Raw genomic sequence first — 20,312 nt, forward strand, 5'->3', positions numbered from 1 at the left:
TTTGGACGTACACAGACCACTTAGACTCTACTTGGACAGAACCAAAGTTTTCAGAAAGACAGAGCAATTACTAGTGGCATATGCTGCAGGATCACAAGGAAAGGCTATCTCAAAGCAGACTATTTCAAAGTGGATAGGCCACTGCATTCGTTTCTGCTACTTACCCCATGGCAAGCCAGTGCCCAAGGGCATTAGGCCACATTCAACCAGAGCTGCAGCCACTTCAGCAGCCTTTTTCAGGGGAGTACTAACCAAGGACATTTTAGAGGCTGCTACTTGGAGTTCAGTGCACACCTTTACAAAGCACTATCATCTGCCACTCTAGTCTAAATATAGGGCATGCTTTGCCACTGCAGTTCTGCAGGACCTCATAGCCGCTCCTAATGCTGTTTAGCTCCAGCCTCCCAACCATAGCTTTGGGACTCTACCCAAATGTAATGACTGCAACAGTGAAACACGAAGAACATAGTACAGTTGTGTACACTTACCATAAATGTAGATGTTCGAGTGTATTCACTGTTGCAGTCCAAGTTACCCACCCACCACCCCCCTTTCTTCTGATGGAACCTATCTTTCTTTCTTTGATTCATACAAGCTATGTGGTGTATTTGCTTGTAGAGGAAGGTAAAGTTTATATTGGTGCATGTTTTTATACATCTATATATATATATATATATATCTATATATATCTATATACATATACATTTTGGCTACCCTTTTAGGGGGCACCTGACATCTGGGGCAAAAAAAAACAAAGAAAATGGCGTTGGCCGCATCCTGTATACCTCTGATGTCAGGAAAGGGGCGATAGCAGCCGACGCAGGACCCAGGACTTTGGAATTCAGGCCGACTGAGGGCAACCTGCCAGCAGGATTACCCAAATGTAATGACTGCAACCGTGAATACACTCGAACATCTACATTTATGGCAAGTGTACACAACTGTACTATATTCATCCTCTTGAGAAACAAATGGGGAATCCAGAGGTAGACCTATTTGACTCCCCTCAGAACTACCAATTGGACAAATTCTGCACAAGGACTTCCCACAGTCAAGCCTGGAAAGTGGATGCCCTGTCCTTTACCTGGGAAAGCCTCTCAGTTCATGCCTTTCCCCCTCTGCCTCTCCTCTTGAAGGTTCTGCTGAAGATCAAACAGGACAAACCAAGGACAATACTGATTGTACCAGACTGGCCACGCAGGCACTGGTACCCCCCCCCCATGCAGTATGACACTGCTGGAACCATGGCACCTGCCTCAGACCCCTTCCCTTCTGTCCCAGCAGGAGGGCCAGATTCTGCACCCTCCGCTTCAAACCCTGAACCTTGCAGCCTGGCTAGTTCCTTGCATCCCTCAGTAAGCAGGTGCTAGATGTCATTCTGGAGGCAATGAGGCCTAGTATTAGAAAATCCCATGCTGAAAAGTGGAAAAGATACTGTTCTTGGAGCCAGACTCAGGGAATGGACACAATGGTGCCCAGCTTACCGCATATTCTTCAGTACTTAATAGAAATGCACCACAAGGGTCTTTCCTTCTCGTCAATTAAAATTTGTGCTTCTGCCATTTCAGCACCTTATAATACTGAACCACCCCTCTTCTCTTACCCCCTACTAAAGCAATTCCTCAGAGGGGCCAACATTTTAAGACCCCCCAGGAGAGCCCCTACTCCAGCTTGGGACCTTAACTTTGTATTGGAAAAGTTCACTCTCCCTCCTTTTGAGCCAGCTGTAACTGCAGAGTTGAAATTCCTTTCTTGGAAAACAGCTTTCCTTCTAGCCATCACTTCAGCAAGAAGAGTGTCTGAATTACAGGCCCTCATGGCAGTAGAGCCCTTCATCATCTTCCATGCAGACAGGGTGTCCCTCAGGACCAATCCTTCCTTTATGCCCAAGGTGGTGTGTAGTGTGGCCCTTAATCAGTCCACTCATTTGCCTTCCCTTTTCGCCGAATCCACAAAACAAAGGAGAACGAATACTGCACTCTTTGGATGTGCACAGACAACTTAGATTTTATTTGGGCATGACTAAGCCTCTCAGAAAATCAGAACAGCTGCTAGTTGGCTTTGCTGCAGGGGCAGAGAGGAAGGCCATTTCAAAGCAAACCATTTCTAAGTGGATAGCCCATTGCATTCATTTCTGCTATAAACACCATGGAAAACCTACCCCACAGGGTATAAGATCACATTCCACCAGGGCTGCATCTACCTCTACAGCCTTTCTCAGAGGTGTCCCTACCAGGGACATCCTAAAAGATGCTACCTGGAGCTCTGTACATACCTTCACCAGGCATTACCACATGCCTATTATTTCTAAATCCAGAGCTGGTTTTGCCACTGCAGTCTTGCAGGGCTTAATAGCTGGTCCTAATGCTCTCCAACTTCCTCCTCCCTTCCTTAGATTTGGGAATCAACCCAAATGTAATGACTGCAACAGTGAAACACAAAGAACATAGTACAGTTATGTACACTTACCATAAATGTAGATGTTCGAATGTATTCACTGTTGCATTCCTGGTTATCCTTCCTGCAGCCCCCTGACTTCTCTTGGCCCTACCTTTCTTCTTCTTTGGTGTATTTAAGCTATCTGGTGTATTTGCTTTTTGTTGGAGGTGTAACCTAACATATAATTGCTTCCCATTATGGGGGCACCTGACATCTGGGGGCAAGAAAAGCTGATTTAATGGTGTCGGCTGCATGTTTTATACCCCTGACGACCTGACGTCATGGAAGAAGAGAAAGCATCCGACGCAGGAATCCAAGACTTTGATATTCATGCCGGCTGAGGGCTACCTGCAGGCAGATAACCCAAATGTAATGACTGCAACAGTGAATACACTCAGGCATCTACATTTATGGTAAGTGTACACAACTGTACTTTGCAAAAACCTCTATGCGGCTTCTCTTTCATGCTACCGAGGGAGCCGCTAGGGCAGCTGGTACAGGGGTTGCCATTAGGCGACACACCTGGCTCCAGCTCTGTCAATTCTCGGACCCCTTCAAGATGTCGTTCACCAATGTCCCGTACGACAGTACATGAGACTTTGGTCCAGAGTAAGAAGGACGGGAAGACTCTGTCTGCCTTCGGAATCTACTTCTCCACCCGTCAAAGAGGGGGATACGATAGATGTCATCCTAGAGGCAAAGGGTGGAGGTCTAAGAAATTTAATTGTCTCGAGAACCTTTCTCAGACAGATGCACGCAGCAGCCCTGAAGGGTTGCCCGGCTGTCCATCTCTGGAGGCAGTCAGGAACCAATTATTGTTACACCTAATGGAGTGGGAGTCCATAACAATGGATCATTGGGTGTTGCTGATCATATCCGGAGGTTATTCAGTCCCTTTCCTCGAACCACCTCTTCCACCGAAAAACCTACCTAGATGGCCCACCTGTGCACAGGGAGGATGCAGCACTGGAAGTAGCAAAGCTATTAAGAAAATGAGTCATCCAACCTGTCCCCCTAGACCACTCTAGATCAGACATTTATTCCACGTTCTTTTGGTGCCAAAGAAAATGGGGGACCTAAGACCCATTCTGGATCTTGTCAACCTTGAACCTGTCAGTTGCCAAGGCAAAAATCCAGATAGTCACGCTTCAATCCATCCTGCCCTTTTTGCAGGAGAATGACTGGATGTGGTCGATTGACCTCCAGGAGGCATACTATCACATCAAGATGGACAGGTGCTCTTGGAGGTTTCTTTGCTTCTGGCTAAGAGCCAATCATTACCAGTTCAGAACGCTCCCCCTTTGGTCGCGCCACAGCTCCCAGTGTTCAAAGTGATGGCAGTAGTAGCGGCTCACCTGAGACTCCAGGGCATTCAGTTTTTCCTCTACCTGGACGATTGGCATCTCACTGCCCCTTCCAAGTATCAACTTTGCCAAGCAAGAGATTCTTTTCTGTTACTAGCCCAGAGGTTAGGCATCACTATCGATCTCAGCAAGTCATCTCTGGGCCCATTTCAGACCTTGGACTTCATTGGGGCTCGGTTAGACACTATCCAGACAAGAGTTTTCCGTACTCCAGACAGGATATGCAGCCTAAAACTACATGTTCTTTGCATCATGCAAACTCACTCTCCAACAGCAAAGTTCTGTGGACATTGGGGTCTATGGCGGCCACAATCAGTCTTCTACCCTTGGCATGTCTTCAAATGTGGATTCTTCAGTGGACTCATGCAGTAAAATGGTCACTTTTGGATCTGCTGCTTTCTCATCCTGTTTGAATCTCCTGAGTGTGCAGGGATTCTCTTTGGTGGTGGATTCACTCCCCGGACCTGGTCCAGGGACGTCTCTTTCTCCCTTCATTCCTCAAGGCCACTGTGATTACAGACTCCTCCCAGCTGGGGTGAGGAGCATTGCTCAAGAAGGACGGTCCAAGGTACATGGTCCCCTTCCGAGACCAATTTGCAATGTCTTGGAGATGAGGGCGGTGCTTCTCTCGTTGCAGGTTCTCTATGCCCATCTTCCTCTAGGGATGATTGCTATCCAGATGGACAACTGGTCGGTGGTCTGGTACATCAACACACAAGGGGGAACCAGGTCTTACCCTCTTTGTCGCAAAGCCATGAGAGTGTGGGAATGTGCGATCTCCACCAGCCATTTTCTGGTGTCAGTGCATATTCCAGGATGGTCCAACATTCTAGCGGACAGGCTTGGCAGATCTGCCCTGATGACTTACGAGTGGTCTCTGAATCCTTCAGTAGCGGAGCGGATCTTTCTCAAGTGGGGTCAGCCTTGCTGCAATCTATTCGCATCTCCTTCCAATGCGAAATGCAGAGAGTTCTTTGCTCTGAATCACCCTCAGGGGGAAGCCCACAGACACGTTCTGATTTATGCTTGGCCTCCTGGTCTCCTTTATGCTTATCCCCCTCTACCATTGATACCAAGATTTCTTCAGAAAGCTCGCAGGCTAAGGAGCCTTGTGATCCTCATTGCCACATTCTGGCCTCACCAAGTCTGGTTTCCTCTGTGTTCTCATCTGGTAGCTCCACCATGGACGTTAGATCCAGTTCCGGATCTCATTGCTCATCCCTCAGGGGTTCCCCATCCAGACCTGGACAGTCTAAAGCTCACTGCTTGGTTGCTGCAGTTCCCATGATTATAAGTCTTCAGCCTGGAAAGTTTACCAGAGTAAGTGGAAATGGTTTTCTATATGAGCTTCTCAGCGTGCATTGGACCCATTTACTGCTGCAATTTCTTAGGTGTTGTAATTTTTATCAGGGATTTTTCAGCAAGGCGCCAGTTCATCCACAGTCAAAGTCCAGCTTGCTGCAATTTCTAATTTTCGTGTGGGGAAACATATGGCTTCCTTGGGGTCTTCTAAACTTTGCAATACCTTTTTTAAAGATACCTTTCTTCTGAGACCCCAGTGAAGGCCCTACACCACTGTGGGATCTTACATTAGTGATTCAGGCTTTAGTTTTGCCCTCTTTTTGAACCGGCAGCTTTGGTGGATTTACAATTCCTGTCATGGAAGACTGCATTCCTAGTTGCCATTACTGGTGCCAGGAGAGTGTCAGAACTTCAAGAGCTGTCCATCAAGGTTCCTTATATGATTTTTCATAAGGACAGAGTGACTTTGCATACTAATCCCTCTTTTTTTTTCCCAAAGTAACCTCAGAGGCTAACATCAATCAGACGATAAATCTTCCAGTTTTCTTTCCAAATTTCCAAACTAAGGGAGAATATAAATTACATTTGTTGGATGTACATAGACGGTTACGTTTCTATTTGCATAGGGCTAAAGCTTTTCGTAAATCTGACCAACTTTTCGTTTCCTACTCCAAACCATTTCTGGACAAGCCAGTTCCTAAAGTTACTATTGCCCGCTGGATTTCCCAGTGTATTATTTGGGCATATTCTGTCAGGTGGATTCCCTCGCCAGACCAAGTTAAAGCACTTTCGGCCAGATCTATGGCTACTTCAGCGGCCTTTTGGTCTAGAGTTTCGCTGGATGATACTTGTTCTCCAGCTACTTGGTCCTCATCTCATACTTTCATTTCACATTATAAATTGGACAGAGTTTCCAGGAACAGGGCATCTTTTGGCTCCACTGTGCTCCAGAATATCCTTCCATGAGGAAATCCCAAGTATATAGTAGCTGGGGACTGTCCCACAGGTTGAAGACCAAATGAAGACAACTACTCCAAATGAAGAAGTTGTGTACTCACCATGATGTTCCATCTGAGTAGTTGTTCTTCATTTGTCTTCAAACCCCCCCCCCCCTTTCCCCTGACCTTGTCTGATTTGTTTGGAGATAATATGAATATAGACGTTGGACACCTTCAAAATGTCCTTTGTCCTGCTCCTTGTTTATAGAGGTTTTTTTCTAATAGTGACAAGGTCTTAATAGGTTGGGTGTGAGTAGCGGGTTGGGCAGCAAACTCGATCTGAAGGGAGGAAGGAGACAGAGTCATTATGGGTAAGGGGAGGAGCTTTGAGATCAGATGCTGGATAAGCGGCTGAGTCGGATCCAATATGGATCTGTAACCCACAGGTTGAAGACAAATGAAGAACAACTACTCAGATGGAACGTTGTGGTGAGTACATAACTTCTTTTTATCTGACATTAGAATTTTTAAAACCTCCTTTTCATATTCTTCACCAACCACGATATTTACAATTTTACAGCATGCTTTTAAAATCACAGATTCTGCAATTGTGTGATTTCATTCTTTTAGTAACAATTTCTGCAATTGTGTAACTTGCTTCTTGTGCTTTTTCTGATCCTATTATAAATTTAGTCCATCTTTTTGGTTGATCAGTCTCGATTTTCACACAAGTGAGAATGTTTAGATTGCTGCAAACATCCTTTTAATTTACTTGGAGCCATAGCTTGGTTTGCCAATTTTTCACCAGAAATTACTAATGTAGGACGTGGTAGATTTTCTTCACTGGATATAAAGCTGAATGACAATTTTTAGTATACAAATTTTTAACAAGCTGAGACATATACATTTATATTATTATTTATAATATTATAATAATGTATATGTACGTTATTAAAATAATTATATATAAATCATCTAAAGAGGTACAAAATGTGCGTCATAGACTTCTTTTGCATTAGATTTCTTTTAAGAAGTCTTTAATTTGTTTTAAAAAAAATCTTGCAGCACACCTGTTGACCTCTCGCTGCAGGCTGGTTGAAAATTGCTGCCTTAGGAAAATCTGTTTTGTAACAATTTGAATACACAAAACACACAACACCACATGCAGCAGCACATGTACATAACGCCAACTCTATCCCATTACTTAGTCCTTACTCTAACTTTAATACTGAAGTACTCATTTCAGCAGAAGTGTCCAAACACATTTCCTTACCTGCATGCATTCAATGTCCCTTCTTCCGATACCATCAACATGTGACAAATAGAACACTTGACTAAATTTCATATTCATTCACTCTGTTGACAAACTGCACATTTGACAGAGTGATTGACACTTATGTACACAGATACGTATGTGTATATTAATTTGTGTACATTTTTATTCACTGTTGTTGAGAGTTATGCCTGTTAAATGTGTTGGCTCAAAAGTGAAAACCTCTCCATTTTTAACTATTACCTGGCATTTTGGTTATTTTTTAAAATCTAGTCAGTTGTTAGGTGCCATCTCAAAAAAAAAACACTGACTCCGCAAATTCACCATATGACCTTGTTTGGGAGTGCACCAGGACATTTTATTTTCCTGGTCAGTCTTTAAATGGTTCTACCAGAGGATTAATATAGAATCAGATTTTGGGTGTTGCTGATGTTTGTTGGAGGCTGTAACATTTTTCTTTTTCTGTTTTTTTTTTTTTTTGTAACTTTCTTTATTTTTTGACCCTAGTCTCTTCTTTTCTACAAATTCTCAGATAATCAGCCATGAAATTCACATATCACACCCTTAATCCCTTGTTTTAGATCAAAGTCTTTGGGAAAAAGTTCAGTCTGCTGTCCATATCATCATGTTAGTCACTAGTGGAGAGTTTTGCTGATACCTAAAACTCTGATGCTTCATCAGATGTACTGTGATTTGCAGTGTGTAAAACTGAAGCGTTTAAATATGTTAATATAAAGACACACACACACACACACACTTTATACTGTTTTGCTGCCACTACCTTTCTCCATTTCTGATCTCTGTTACACTCACAACTGAACCTAGTCTATGCACCTATATGAACATACTTGTTACAATAATTTTCACACTATCCCCATGGTGAAGAAAGAGATTTCTAAGGTTGTGCCTGATCTTTCCTACATGCCCATCTTTCTCTCTGCCCCCAAGCCTTAGCATTGTAGATGGTTGCCATGTCTCTACACCAGTAGGCTTGGCCGTAACAGTGCTTGCTTTCAAAAAGCGTGGAAGCATTTGTACACATGTAAATTTTAATGGCCCTATTGCCAGCAGTTGTGTTATCTACAGCTTTGTAGCACTGGGTATCTTGGGGTTATCAGGTTCCCTGGTACTTAAGTTTCCTTAAGGTTCATATTGTGAGTTCCTTTTCATTTGGGCTATGCACCTAAACTTTCAGGTGTTGGTCTCTCATAAATTGGTTGACCGACCTTTCATCTTTCAGCCAGTGAAGGATGGCTCTGTTTGAGGTCTACAGGATGGACTGTGGTTTCATAGAACTCCTGCATTTACACACAGAAATGGGATTGTATTTCTCTTGGTCTGTGGTGTTAACCAAAACTACAAACCCCAAAATGGTTAAAATTATTTATGTAGTTTGCCTTACCGAACTTAACTTTTCTGGTAAGTATCATTTTGTGGATGTTCATCGTGCATACAGCTGCAGTCATTACAGATGGGTTCTCCTGCCGTCAGGCGGGTCCTCGGTCGGCCGAATTCCAAAGTCTAGGTCCGGCGTCGGTTGTTGTCGCTTTCTTTCCTGACGTCAGTGCGACGGGTATATAAGACACAGCCGACGCCATTTTCTTCAGTCTTTTTTGCCGCGCGGTGCCCGAAGCAGAAGCAGTTCGCAAGTGTCGGTCGGCCAGCTCCTGAAATTACGAAAATTTGGAAACCGAAGTCTTCTTTAAAGCTAAGTACCCCGTTGGGGAAACTTTTCTTGCCTCAGACCGATGTCAGACAAAGTTAACAATTGTATTTCTTGTGGGAAGCAAATACCGCATAAGGATTTCCATTCCCTCTGTATACCTTGCTTAGGCCCAGACCACGACGTCTCGGGCTGTCGCTTTTGTGCTACTTTCAATAAACGCACTATTAAGCGTCGGGCGGAGTTCACCCAGCACTTTTTTGGTAAAGCTTTTAATTATAAAATGTCGTCGGAGACTCCGACTACTGTTTTGTCCAAAAAACGCAAGGACAAAGACCGACACGTGAGGTCCGCGGTCTCCACCGACACCACGCCAAAACCGGCTACACGTGGTCCGGTTCTCAGCGAGGCGCCTACGCAGCCCCTGACTACTGACGACGCTTCTCTGGCGGTGTCTTCTGTAACCGAGACCGCAGGTTCCTCGGCCCATACCCTGACTACAGCTACCAAAGCCACTGTGAGTGTTGAGCCTCTTAATGTGGACAGGTCCACTTCCACCCATGATGTCTTCAGACCTTCTTCTTCCTTTTCCATAAAGGCCTTTACTAAGTCTAAATCAGCCATGCATTCCAAGAGGCCTGTTGCACAGGGCCCATCTCCAGGACCCATGCCTAAAAAGCAGATGCTCAAAATGGCTGAGGATTTAATTACTCTTATCAGGGGTTCCCAGCCCCCTCCGGACAAGAGACCCAGGGTGGAGGAAGATTCTCCCTCTTCTGACCAGGGCTCCATTATTTCAGAACATTCTGATGAAGAGGAACATTCGTACTCCCCTTTTGAAGATTCTGATGCAGAGCAGTCCATTCCTTCTGTATCCCCCCCAGAGGATTTTTCATTCGGGGAAACCTTGCATACCTTGAGGGAACACTTCCATTGGGAAGGCCAAGATTTTTCAGATTCCAAGAAAAGGCTTAGGGAATTTCTTTTGCTACCTCAGCACAGACCTCTGGCGATACCTCCTGTCTTGGACATACTTGATGATGTTTACTCGGAGGCTTGCCTTAATCCGGATTCCCTGCCTCCTGCCCCAGTCAAGCCTGATAGGTACTACAGTGTTCCTAACTCACACCAATTCCTTTACAAAAGCCATAATGCTGACCCTGAAACCATTTCTCAAGGCCCCAAGGGAATGAAGGCCTCTACTGCTAAGAATCCATTACCTTTCGAGAGAGAGTCTAGATCCTTAGAAAGGTGGGGGGAAAAGGTATATACCTCGGCCACCCTAGCCATGAGGGCCTTAAATTGTCAGTTCCATATGCTAAAATATCAGCAGTTTCTGTTATCACAATTAAAGAATAAAATGTCACAACCTGAACAACCAGATTTGAAGGAGTTGCAGGATATGATGCATAGTGCAGAACAAGTGGGTAAACACACTTTACAATGTGGCTATGATGCTCTAGAGGCCTCAAGTAGAGCTGCTGTTACAGGATCAGTCATTCGTAGACATGCCTGGCTTAGGGAACAAACCTTGCCTGATCATGTTAAAGCTAAACTATTAGATGCTCCTTTACAAAAGGATGTATTATTTGGTACTAATGCTGAGGAGATACTACGGAAAATGGAAGAAAAAGCTAAATCTATGCAAACTCTATCAAGGCTTTTCTACAGGTACAACCACCACGTTTTAGCAGAAATTGGCCTTCAAAAAACTGGTCCTTTCCAGCCACGGACAAGCCCCAAAGAGGTAGATACAGGCGCACAAGGGGCAGAGGACAATCTCAAGGATCATATAGAGGCAGACAATGGCAATCTCCAGCACCAAGAGGTGGCGAAGACAGTGCACAACAATACAGGAAACAAACCCAATGACTTTCCCCTTTGCATGCCAAGCAAGGCTCAGGTGGCAGCACCCTTGGGAGGAAAGCTGGCATTATTTTCAAAAAATTGGCATATTGTCACAAAAGACAAATGGATCCTGGACATTATAAACAGAGGCTACAGATTTCATTTTCACACTCTTCCAAAAATGAGAGGCATGCCGAACCTGCCACACAATCAAAGGGCAGAGGCTCAAATACAAATTTCAAAGCTCATGGACATGAAAGCTATTCAAGAGGTACCTACTCACGAACAAGGTCAAGGTTTTTATTCCAGACTGTTCCTGGTACCAAGGAAGGGAACCGATTGGAGACCCATTTTGGACTTATCCATCCTAAACACATTTCTACTCGTACCAAAATTCAAGATGCTCACCTTACAGCAGCTTCTTCCCATGCTGGGCAAGGAGTCTTGGCTGGTAACATTGGACCTCAAGGAGGCATACCTGCATGTCCCAATCAGACAAAGCTGCAGAAGATACCTCAGATTTCTTGCAGGTTCAATCCACTATCAATTCTCTGCATTGCCCTTTGGCTTATCTATTGCGCCCAGAGTATTCACGAAATGCCTGGCATCAGTAATTGCCTACTGCAGACTTCAAGGGATACAAATTTACTCTTATTTGGACGATTGCCTGATCCAGGCGGACAGCAAACTCATACTTCTGGAACATCTGGCTTATGTAACACGGTTATTGAATTCTCTGGGATACACAGTCAACAAAGAGAAATCCAGGCTAAACACCATCTCAGAAAATAATTTTCCTGGGTGCCAACTTGGACACAAACACCCAGATGGCCTATCTTACGCCAGAAGAACAGGGGCAACTAACTCAGTACTTCAAGACACTAGCAAATTGTACCAGGCTAACTGCAAGGAAAATCCTGCAGGCTCTGGGATTCATGGCATCTTGCATTCTTCTAATTCCATATGCAAAGTTGCATATGAGGAAACTTCAATGGTACCTAAAAAACCTATGGTCTCAACACAGCCACAGCTTGGAAACAGTAATACCACTAATTCCATGTTTGCAAAAGGAATTTCTATGGTGGGCCCAAGCATGCCAAACAAACACAGGTCTACCATTCTGCAAGCCTCAAGCAAATCAAGTCATCACAACAGACACCTCAGACTACGCCTGGGGGGCACACATGACAGACAGGTGCATTCAGGGCAAATGGTCCCAAAAGGAAAAGCACCTTCACATCAATCAAAAGGAGATGCTAGCAGTGATAAATGCAATTACAGCTTTCAAGGACCTCCTGCATCCAGGACAATTATTGATAAGAACAGACAACACCACAGTAATGTGGTACATAAACAAACAAGGAGGAACACATTCATACCCCCTGTGCAGGCTAGCCATGTCACTTTGGAACATGGCTCAGGAATGGCAAATCGAGCTTCAAGCACAGTACCTGCCAGGTTTGGAAAACACGCTGGCAGACAATCTAAGCAGAAATATGACAGATCCGCATGAATGGAAGTTGCATCCTCAAGTGTTTACAAAGATAATCCAAGCGTGGGGAAGGCCAGACATAGATCTCTTTGCCTCCCACAAGCATCATCAATTGACAAAATTCTGCTCAAGGACATTTCATCCAAAGGCCTGGAGGGTGGATGCCCTTTCTTTCAGTTGGGCAGCACTGACAGTTTACGCCTTCCCACCTTTGCCTCTACTGCCCATGGTGCTCTTGAAAGCAAGAGCAGACAGACCAAAGATGATACTGATTGCTCCAGACTGGCCAAGGCAACACTGGTACCCACTCCTGAGGAGCCTAACACATTCTCCTCCCTGGACCCTACCTCTAATGCCTCTTCTCCTGACTCAGCACAGCTACAAAACTCTTCACAGTCAGCTGAAAACACTCAACCTGGCTGCATGGAAAATTCCTTAACACCACAACAGACCCTACTCTCCAAGGAGGTGCAGGATGTCATTTTGGAGGCCAGAAGGCCATCTACTAGAAAAGCTTACTCCGCAAAATGGAAACGGTTTTGCGCTTGGAATGAGAAAAAGGGCCAGGATCCTAGAAAACTGAATTTGCCTCAGATATTACAGTATCTAGCTGAGCTGCTGAACAGTGGACTTTCATTTTTCTCCATCAAAATCCATGCCTCAGCCATTTCTGCAGAATACAACACTGATCCACCCTTATTCTCTCACCCACTCTTAAGGCAGTTCCTCAGAGGGGCTAAGAATATAAGACCTCCAAGGAAACAACCAATACCAGCCTGGGATCTTAATTACATTCTAGAAAAATTAACATTGCCTCCCTTTGAACCAGCTGCCTCAACAGATTTGCAATATTTGTCCTGGAAGACAGCTTTCCTTCTGGCTATTACCTCAGCTCGTAGGGTCTCGGAACTACAAGCCCTCATGGCTGTGCAGCCCTTCCTCATCTTCCATCAGGACAGGGTTTCCCTACGAACCAACACGTCATTTATGCCTAAGGTAGTATCCAGGGTAGCTTTAAATCAGGCCATACACTTACCTACCTTTTACCCCAATCCTCAAAACAAAGGGGAAAGGCTGCTACATTCCTTAGACATCCATAGACAGCTGCGTTACTATTTGGACAGAACAAAGCCTTTCAGGAAATCAGAACAACTCTTTGTGTCCTATGCTGTAGGAGCTCAAGGGAAGCCAATTTCCAAACAGACAATTTCAAAATGGATAGGCCACTGCATACGTTTTTGTTACTCCTTTCATGGTAAATCTGTACCTGCAGGCATCAGACCCCACTCCACAAGGGCCACAGCTACCTCTGCAGCCTTCCTCAGAGGAGTCCCTACCAACGATATTTTGGAGGCAGCTACTTGGAGTTCTGTGCATACCTTCACTAAACACTACCACCTACCTTTATACTCCAAAACTAGAGCAGGCTTTGCCACTGCTGTGTTGCAGGGCATTCTGGCTCCTCCCAGTTCCACCTAGTGCCTACCACCCTGTGCGTAGCTTTGGGATTCTACCCATCTGTAATGACTGCAGCTGTATGCACGATGAACATAGTACAGTTTTGTACCTACCATAAATGTAGATGTTCGAGTGCTAATACAGCTGCAGTCCAGGTTTCCCTCCCTCCTTCCCCTCTAGGTGCAGACCTAGTGGCTAACTCCTCATCTTACAACCTGATTGGGTTATATATAATATATATATATATATATATATATATATATATATATATATATATATATATATATATTTTGCCTTCCTTATGGGGGCACCTGACATCTGGGGCAAGAAAGACTGAAGAAAATGGCGTCGGCTGTGTCTTATATACCCCTGTCGCACTGACGTCAGGAAAGAAAGTGACAACAACCGACGCCGGACCTAGACTTTGGAATTCGGCCGACTGAGGACCCGCCTGACGGCAGGAGAACCCATCTGTAATGACTGCAGCTGTATTAGCACTCGAACATCTACATTTATGGTAGGTACAAAACTGTACTTTCTGATGCATTTCAGATTAGTTCAAAGTGGTAAGTTAGCACAGGTTTTGTATACAGGTTCATATCTAGTACATAGTTGTATACTAGGCTTATGACCACAAGGGCCTTTTTAAGCCTAGCTATGCATCCCAAATCTCTGACAAGTTCTGATACCCTTGATAAGAAAAAGCATGGGCTTGGGAGGGAAAACATTTACAAGCAGGGGCCTGGGAGATGAACATTTTAAAGGCTGCCTGTGTCCTTTAGAGACATAGGTGCCAAACCAGGGATGAATTTCCTGTTCCCCATCCAATTGTCCAAGTTACAATTGAATTCAGTTAGTGATGAATTCTGCTCCACATGGATGGCCGCCTGAGCCTCTGCTGGCAAACAGGATACGTTAATATCCAGTGCTTTAACTGGACAGAATTAATGAGAAGGGGTATGCGAGTTGTTATCTCTTGTATGCTTAGCACAAGAATTCTTTTAAGTAACAACATTGCATTGTTCCATTAAAAATAATTTCCAAAAGCACCTGGTCTATGACATAGAGGGGGGGGCAAAGCCTTGACTATGGCTGGATAGCTTAGGTTTTGAGCAGGGAGAAGCTGGCTGGGAAGTGCAGAACATCAGCAGATGCAGCTGAGAAGTCCAGGCTTGAGAGGTATAAGGTCTGGTGTGTAGCTCAGCATGTAGTATGTATGAAAACATGCTGCCACATAGGGGACTAAGCATAGTAAGCATTGCACTGCAGCTTCTGGCCAAAAGAAGAAGAGTTAGGAGCAAAAGATAAATATTTTTAATTTACCACAGGATGACAGCCCATACAGACCAGCTGTGTCCTTTTTTGTCCAGATGCCAGGAAGTAGGAGGGAGTGAATTTGTCAATGGGGCTGCATGGGCACAGGGAGATCTAAAGGCAAAAAGAGAGCATTAGCAATTAAGGTCCAGACTAGAGTATTCTTAAAGTAGCAGTGTTAGAAGCTGCATGGAAAATATATTGAATGAACATAGTTCAAAAGAAAAATGGCATGAGTCTCATAACACTTACTGTTGTGCTGGTATAGTTTTATGTTGTGCTGCTGTAATTTTGTTCTTATCTGTTAACAGGTCAACCCCACTAAGTACAAATGGCTTCTGTTCAGAGCCAGGAAAGAGAGACCTGTCTGATTAAATGCATAGTTTTACAGTCTTTCATTATGGAGATGGAAGCTGAAGGAATAAAAGCTAATACTTCATATGAAGCTTGTTAGCAGCATGTAGCCGTAATGCATTCTGCCATGCTGCTTGTACCACTAGGCACCCAGGATAAGGGAAATGCCTACATACAATGGTCCAAAACATAGAACAAAATTCAGAATAGGCCAGACTATGTAGAATTGCCGAGAAACATCTGAAATTAAAAAAAAATAATATTTATCCTAACATTGACCATGTCAGTCCCACTTGGCTAGTAGCCTCTTTTCAGGGGAGACCAGAGGTGATATTTATACTACTTGGAAAATCTGGCTGGGGCTTATTTGATAGTGTTCACTGATAGTTACTAGGCATGCAGGCCAGGAGACTTGTAAGAAGCCTAGGCCAGTTTTCCAATTATCCCAGAGCACTGTCTGGTTAAATGATTTGCTCAAATCTTCATAGTAGTGAAACGGAGGCTGATTGATTTATAACCTGGTCTACCAGAAGCTGCTCAGTAAGTTCTCATAGCCTGAATCCTCTTTGTTGACTGCCAGATACTGCCCCAGAAAATGCAACCAGGAAAAATTAAATACAATTTCATCAGGAGGAACGCTTTTTATGAAGAATTCAGGAAAGTCATTATTTAAAGAATACAGAGCCATTCCATTTAAAAAAAAAAAAAAAGAGTGAGAGAGAGAAAAGGAACAAGTGAGAACAAAATCATCTTAAGTCTGTGTTATGCTCACGCAAAGCTTGAAAGAGGAAAATGTTTGTCTGCATTGTCAGCTTATGTTTAGTAGTGTACACTGTGGGCTGCATAATGTTGCTAGAATATCACTGCATTTTTACAGAACCAGATGAAGATTATGAATTTGTTTTACATGTTAATGCAGTTACTACTGTATTGCTCTGTATAGCTGTAAATACTGCGTTTATTTGTTCTAATTTCGTCTGAGGGGGACATCATTGCAAACATAGGTTTATAGGTGTTTATTGGGCTAATGACCACAAGGGCCTTTTTAAGCCTAGCCATGCATCCCAAATCTCTGACAAGTTCTGATACCCTTGATAAGTGTAAGCATGAGCCTGGGAGATGAACCGTTTACAGGTTACCTGTTTGCATCAGAGACATAGGTGACAAGCCAGGGATGAATTTCCGGTTTCCCATCAAATTGTCCAAGTTGCACTTGAATCGGATTAGGGAGGAACTCTGCTTCACGTGGATTGGGAAGCCTGTTCCATAGATGGGGTAGTCTCTGGGATACATACCTGTCTCTCCAGCAGGTCTTATTTGTATCACAGGTAAGGTTTAAGTCTTTATAATGGGTAATTCTGGTACTGTTTGTTTTGTGGATATGCAGGAGGTCCATCAGAGTGGGGTCTGACAATACCCTGTTTGCCAGGCATAAATCTCCTATCAAAAGCAAGTAGGAGATAGAATACAGGGATAGGGCCTTGAGGTGGTCTGCATAGGACATATTACTTATGCCCTGTATTCTTAGTGAGGAACCTCTGTGGACATTCCAGTTGTTGGATATGCCTGGTTAGGTACATACCAAAGGGAGCATTGTATTCAGTGATAGGTCTGATGAATGCCGAATGCAGTGGAACAATGACCTCCTTGGACTTAGATGCCATACCTTTGTTTATAAGTTGTGCAACATAGAATGATTTCCTCGCCACTGTAGACATATGATGGTCAAAGGCTAGATTAGTATCTGTGTGTGTCCCTAAGTCCCTGACCACTGGGTCAACTCTAAGGGGTGTGTTATCAATATGCACAAGCCAATGGTTCAAGTACAAAAGTACCGTTTTGGCTATACTACAGCTGCCAAGTTTCACTATCAGGGTTCTTCCAAGGGATTGTAATGTTTCCTGTTTTAAACTAGATGTTTTTTTGGTCAAGTTAGTTATAAAACCTAGTATGAATAATCACTCTGTGAGAGTCTAGGGCCTTTTACATTAACAGAAGCACAACCTGGAAACACTTTTTAATTGTTTTACATATTTAGAAGCAAATTTTACTGTTTTCCTTGGTATTAATGTTACGGTTTATTTAATAGAACTTTAATCTGCTGTGGTCACTTGTTGCAGCTGCATATTTAATTGTTTTCATAAGCTAGTTGGCTTATTTTGATGCAGAGGTGGACTGAATATATTTCTCTTTCCCTGTAATGTGTCAGTTCCTTTGGTCATTGTTCTTTTTTACCTTTACCGAGTAATTGGTGTTGTTTGAATTTATTTTCCAGATTCAGTTTCCTTTTTGAGTAATTTATGTCTTTCTCTGGGAGTCGGAAAGGGATGACGCAAGCAGAAAGCCCTACCACAATCAGCCAACCTCTCAGAGAAGCCCTTTTTGATTTGAGGACATGTCTGCAGCTGTGATTTTCTACCATAGGAAGAATCACCAATGTAGTGGCTCCACCAGCCATAATCTATGATAATGAGGCATTCCAGGGGAGCAGCTAATGCTATTAAGCCAAGTGCTGTTCCCCAGAAGTGCCTGCAGTAATGAATTTACACTCACAGGCAATTCAGGGAAATACTCAGCTCTATGAATTAGCACAGCCAGCTGTAAAAGTTAACTCTGCTCAAATGCAGATGTCATTCGTTATAGTCAGTGGGAAGTACAACATTGCAGGTAAGTTTAGGGAAGTCCAGAGGAGAGGTTGTACTGTGTATGAGTGTAAATATGCTTTCGTGTGGTAGTATGTCTGCAGGGGTATGACTTAACCAGGATGAGTTTGTGTTTGTGTGCGAGTATCTATTTGCCTGCGTGGTTACAGTAGGGAGGGTTTTATAGGGAATAGAAAATGTGGATGTATATGTGTGGGTGAATGGGTGTGTTCGTGAGGCCATTCAAGTGTGGGGGAGTATAATATTGAGTGGACATTGTGTGTCTGTGTGCAAGCGAGTGTTCATTCATGCATGACAGTCTGAATGTGTTTGAAAGTGTACGGGGGTACCTGTATAACACCGTGCATGAGCTGCAGAGGTGATTACCATCACAGTAGAATAAGTAGTGATTCAGAGACATGCAAATTATCTGATAATGAGGTCTTCCTCATTGTGGTTAAAGTTGTCTCTGAATTAGATTTTCCTCAGTTGCATAAATTGATCTACCTACAGTAGGCAGTGCCTTGAACTATAACACAAATTCAGAGTTATTAGTGTTTTAGTTGCACAGTGTTTAGTCCTGAAAGATTATCTTGCATCTTTCTTGACAGTGCAAAATACTTTGAAATAGAATTTCTTTATGTTCTGAGCTAAAATGAATGTAGTAAAGTATGTTTTGCCAAATGTGTCAATAAGTTGTTTTCTTTCAGGGAAAGGAAAAAGAAGGAGATCATCTGATGATGATACAGAACCACAAGCAAAACGAAAGAAGCAGAACCAAGAGGATGGAGAGGTATTTACATTGTTGATGGAAAACAGGAAATCTTCAAAGGTTGTTGAAGTTTGAGCAGCAATTCCTTTGCTTTATGAGAAGGGCACTTTAAGTTTTTTGTGTAGCTTTAAAGCGTTATTACTGTTATTAAAATTATTTAGATGAAAGCTTGTTTACATCATATCTGTAGGATTTGCAGGATGAAAAATCATGCACTGAGGTTCCCATCTCTTCCCACTAAGTAATGTAGTGAATGCAGCTGTGCCCATGTGTTTACCTTGATTACCACTTCACAACAAAGTTTGCAGAGAGCCATTATAAAACACTCATCTGATGTTTACAATTTATTTGATTGCCTTTCTGTAGCATACTGTAGAACTGCATACATAATGTGCGGTTTTGTTCTTTATTAGTTATTGTACTTATTCCTCACCCCTCTGCTAACCACCACTTTTTCTGGTTGTCAATTTCCTATGTTTATTTTACCTTTTTGTGGCCAATAACAGCTGTCAGTTCCTCGATCGTGGCTCCTTTTCCAGGTAGAAACCCTCCTCATTGTCATACTAAACCAGACTTCAGTTTGCTACACACGTTACCCCCTCTGTCCTTCCATATCAGTTACTTGCCTTTTATTCTCTGCTAAGGTAGTGTAAGATTTGGGATCTATATCCTCACTCTCTATGTAATGTAAGCAGCATATGTTTGTGTTACTTCAGCTGTCACTGCAATTCATTTTTGCAATCCCGTTAATTTTTGTAACTTTTTTACATATCCCATGCTGCCATCATTACTACAATGTTCCTTGTGAGATGAGGCCTTCAGAATTCTGTGTACATTTATGTATACATGGGTACTCTAGGGTGTGTGTGTGTGTGTGTGTGTGTGTGTGTGTGTGTGTGTAATCATCTACATAATTGAATGTTTAAAATATTGAATGGTTTTAATGCTTGTGTTAGGTCAGGGTACCATGGGAATTGGAAAATTGCCCTTTCCCCATTGTTACGTGATCTCACTGTTGGTGTATTTAAGTAGCAGGGAGTATGGGGTGTACTGATGAGGGTTTCTTAGAAGTTACCATCAAAGTGATTAGCATTGTAAGCATTCTTGGGGAGCAGCAATGATAAAATCAGCTAAACAAATTTAAAAATGATGGTTGGGGGTAAGAAGCTTGCTATATCCATCCATCCTCAACCCCTTTTCCCATTTTGCACATGGGGTTTGGTGTTATCTATATATGTATATATGTCTTCCAGATATTGGAGTTGCTACCAGAATACTTAATCTTGTGAATATTTTTGAGGCTGTATTACCTTGAAAAGAGTGTACATTGTTTGTGGAGCACTGTGGTACTGGTACGCAGGTCCTTCATCTGGAGTCTTTCACCTGCCAGAACTCAGATGAGGTGTTATGTAGTGTTAGAACCTGTTTAGAAATGACTACTGTAATACTCAAC

At 43.2% G+C, this 20,312-nt stretch overlaps 1 protein-coding gene across 7 annotated transcripts in view; it reads left to right on the forward strand.

Moving 5' to 3' along the window:
* The window catches only part of POLR3C (RNA polymerase III subunit C), an 866,317-nt gene that overhangs the window by 340,885 nt on the left and 505,120 nt on the right, over nt 1–20,312 (forward strand). For all 7 annotated transcript variants that reach the window (XM_044079982.1, XM_044079981.1, XM_044079983.1 and 4 more), the window contains one exon: nt 18,798–18,880. In XM_044079982.1, the coding sequence (XP_043935917.1) occupies nt 18,798–18,880 (83 nt within the window). The remainder of the gene's footprint in view (nt 1–18,797; nt 18,881–20,312) is intronic.

This window comes from Protopterus annectens, chromosome 8.part0 (genome assembly GCF_019279795.1).
Source record: "Protopterus annectens isolate FY-2018-M chromosome 8.part0, PAN1.0, whole genome shotgun sequence".
NCBI lineage: Eukaryota > Metazoa > Chordata > Ceratodontiformes > Protopteridae > Protopterus > Protopterus annectens.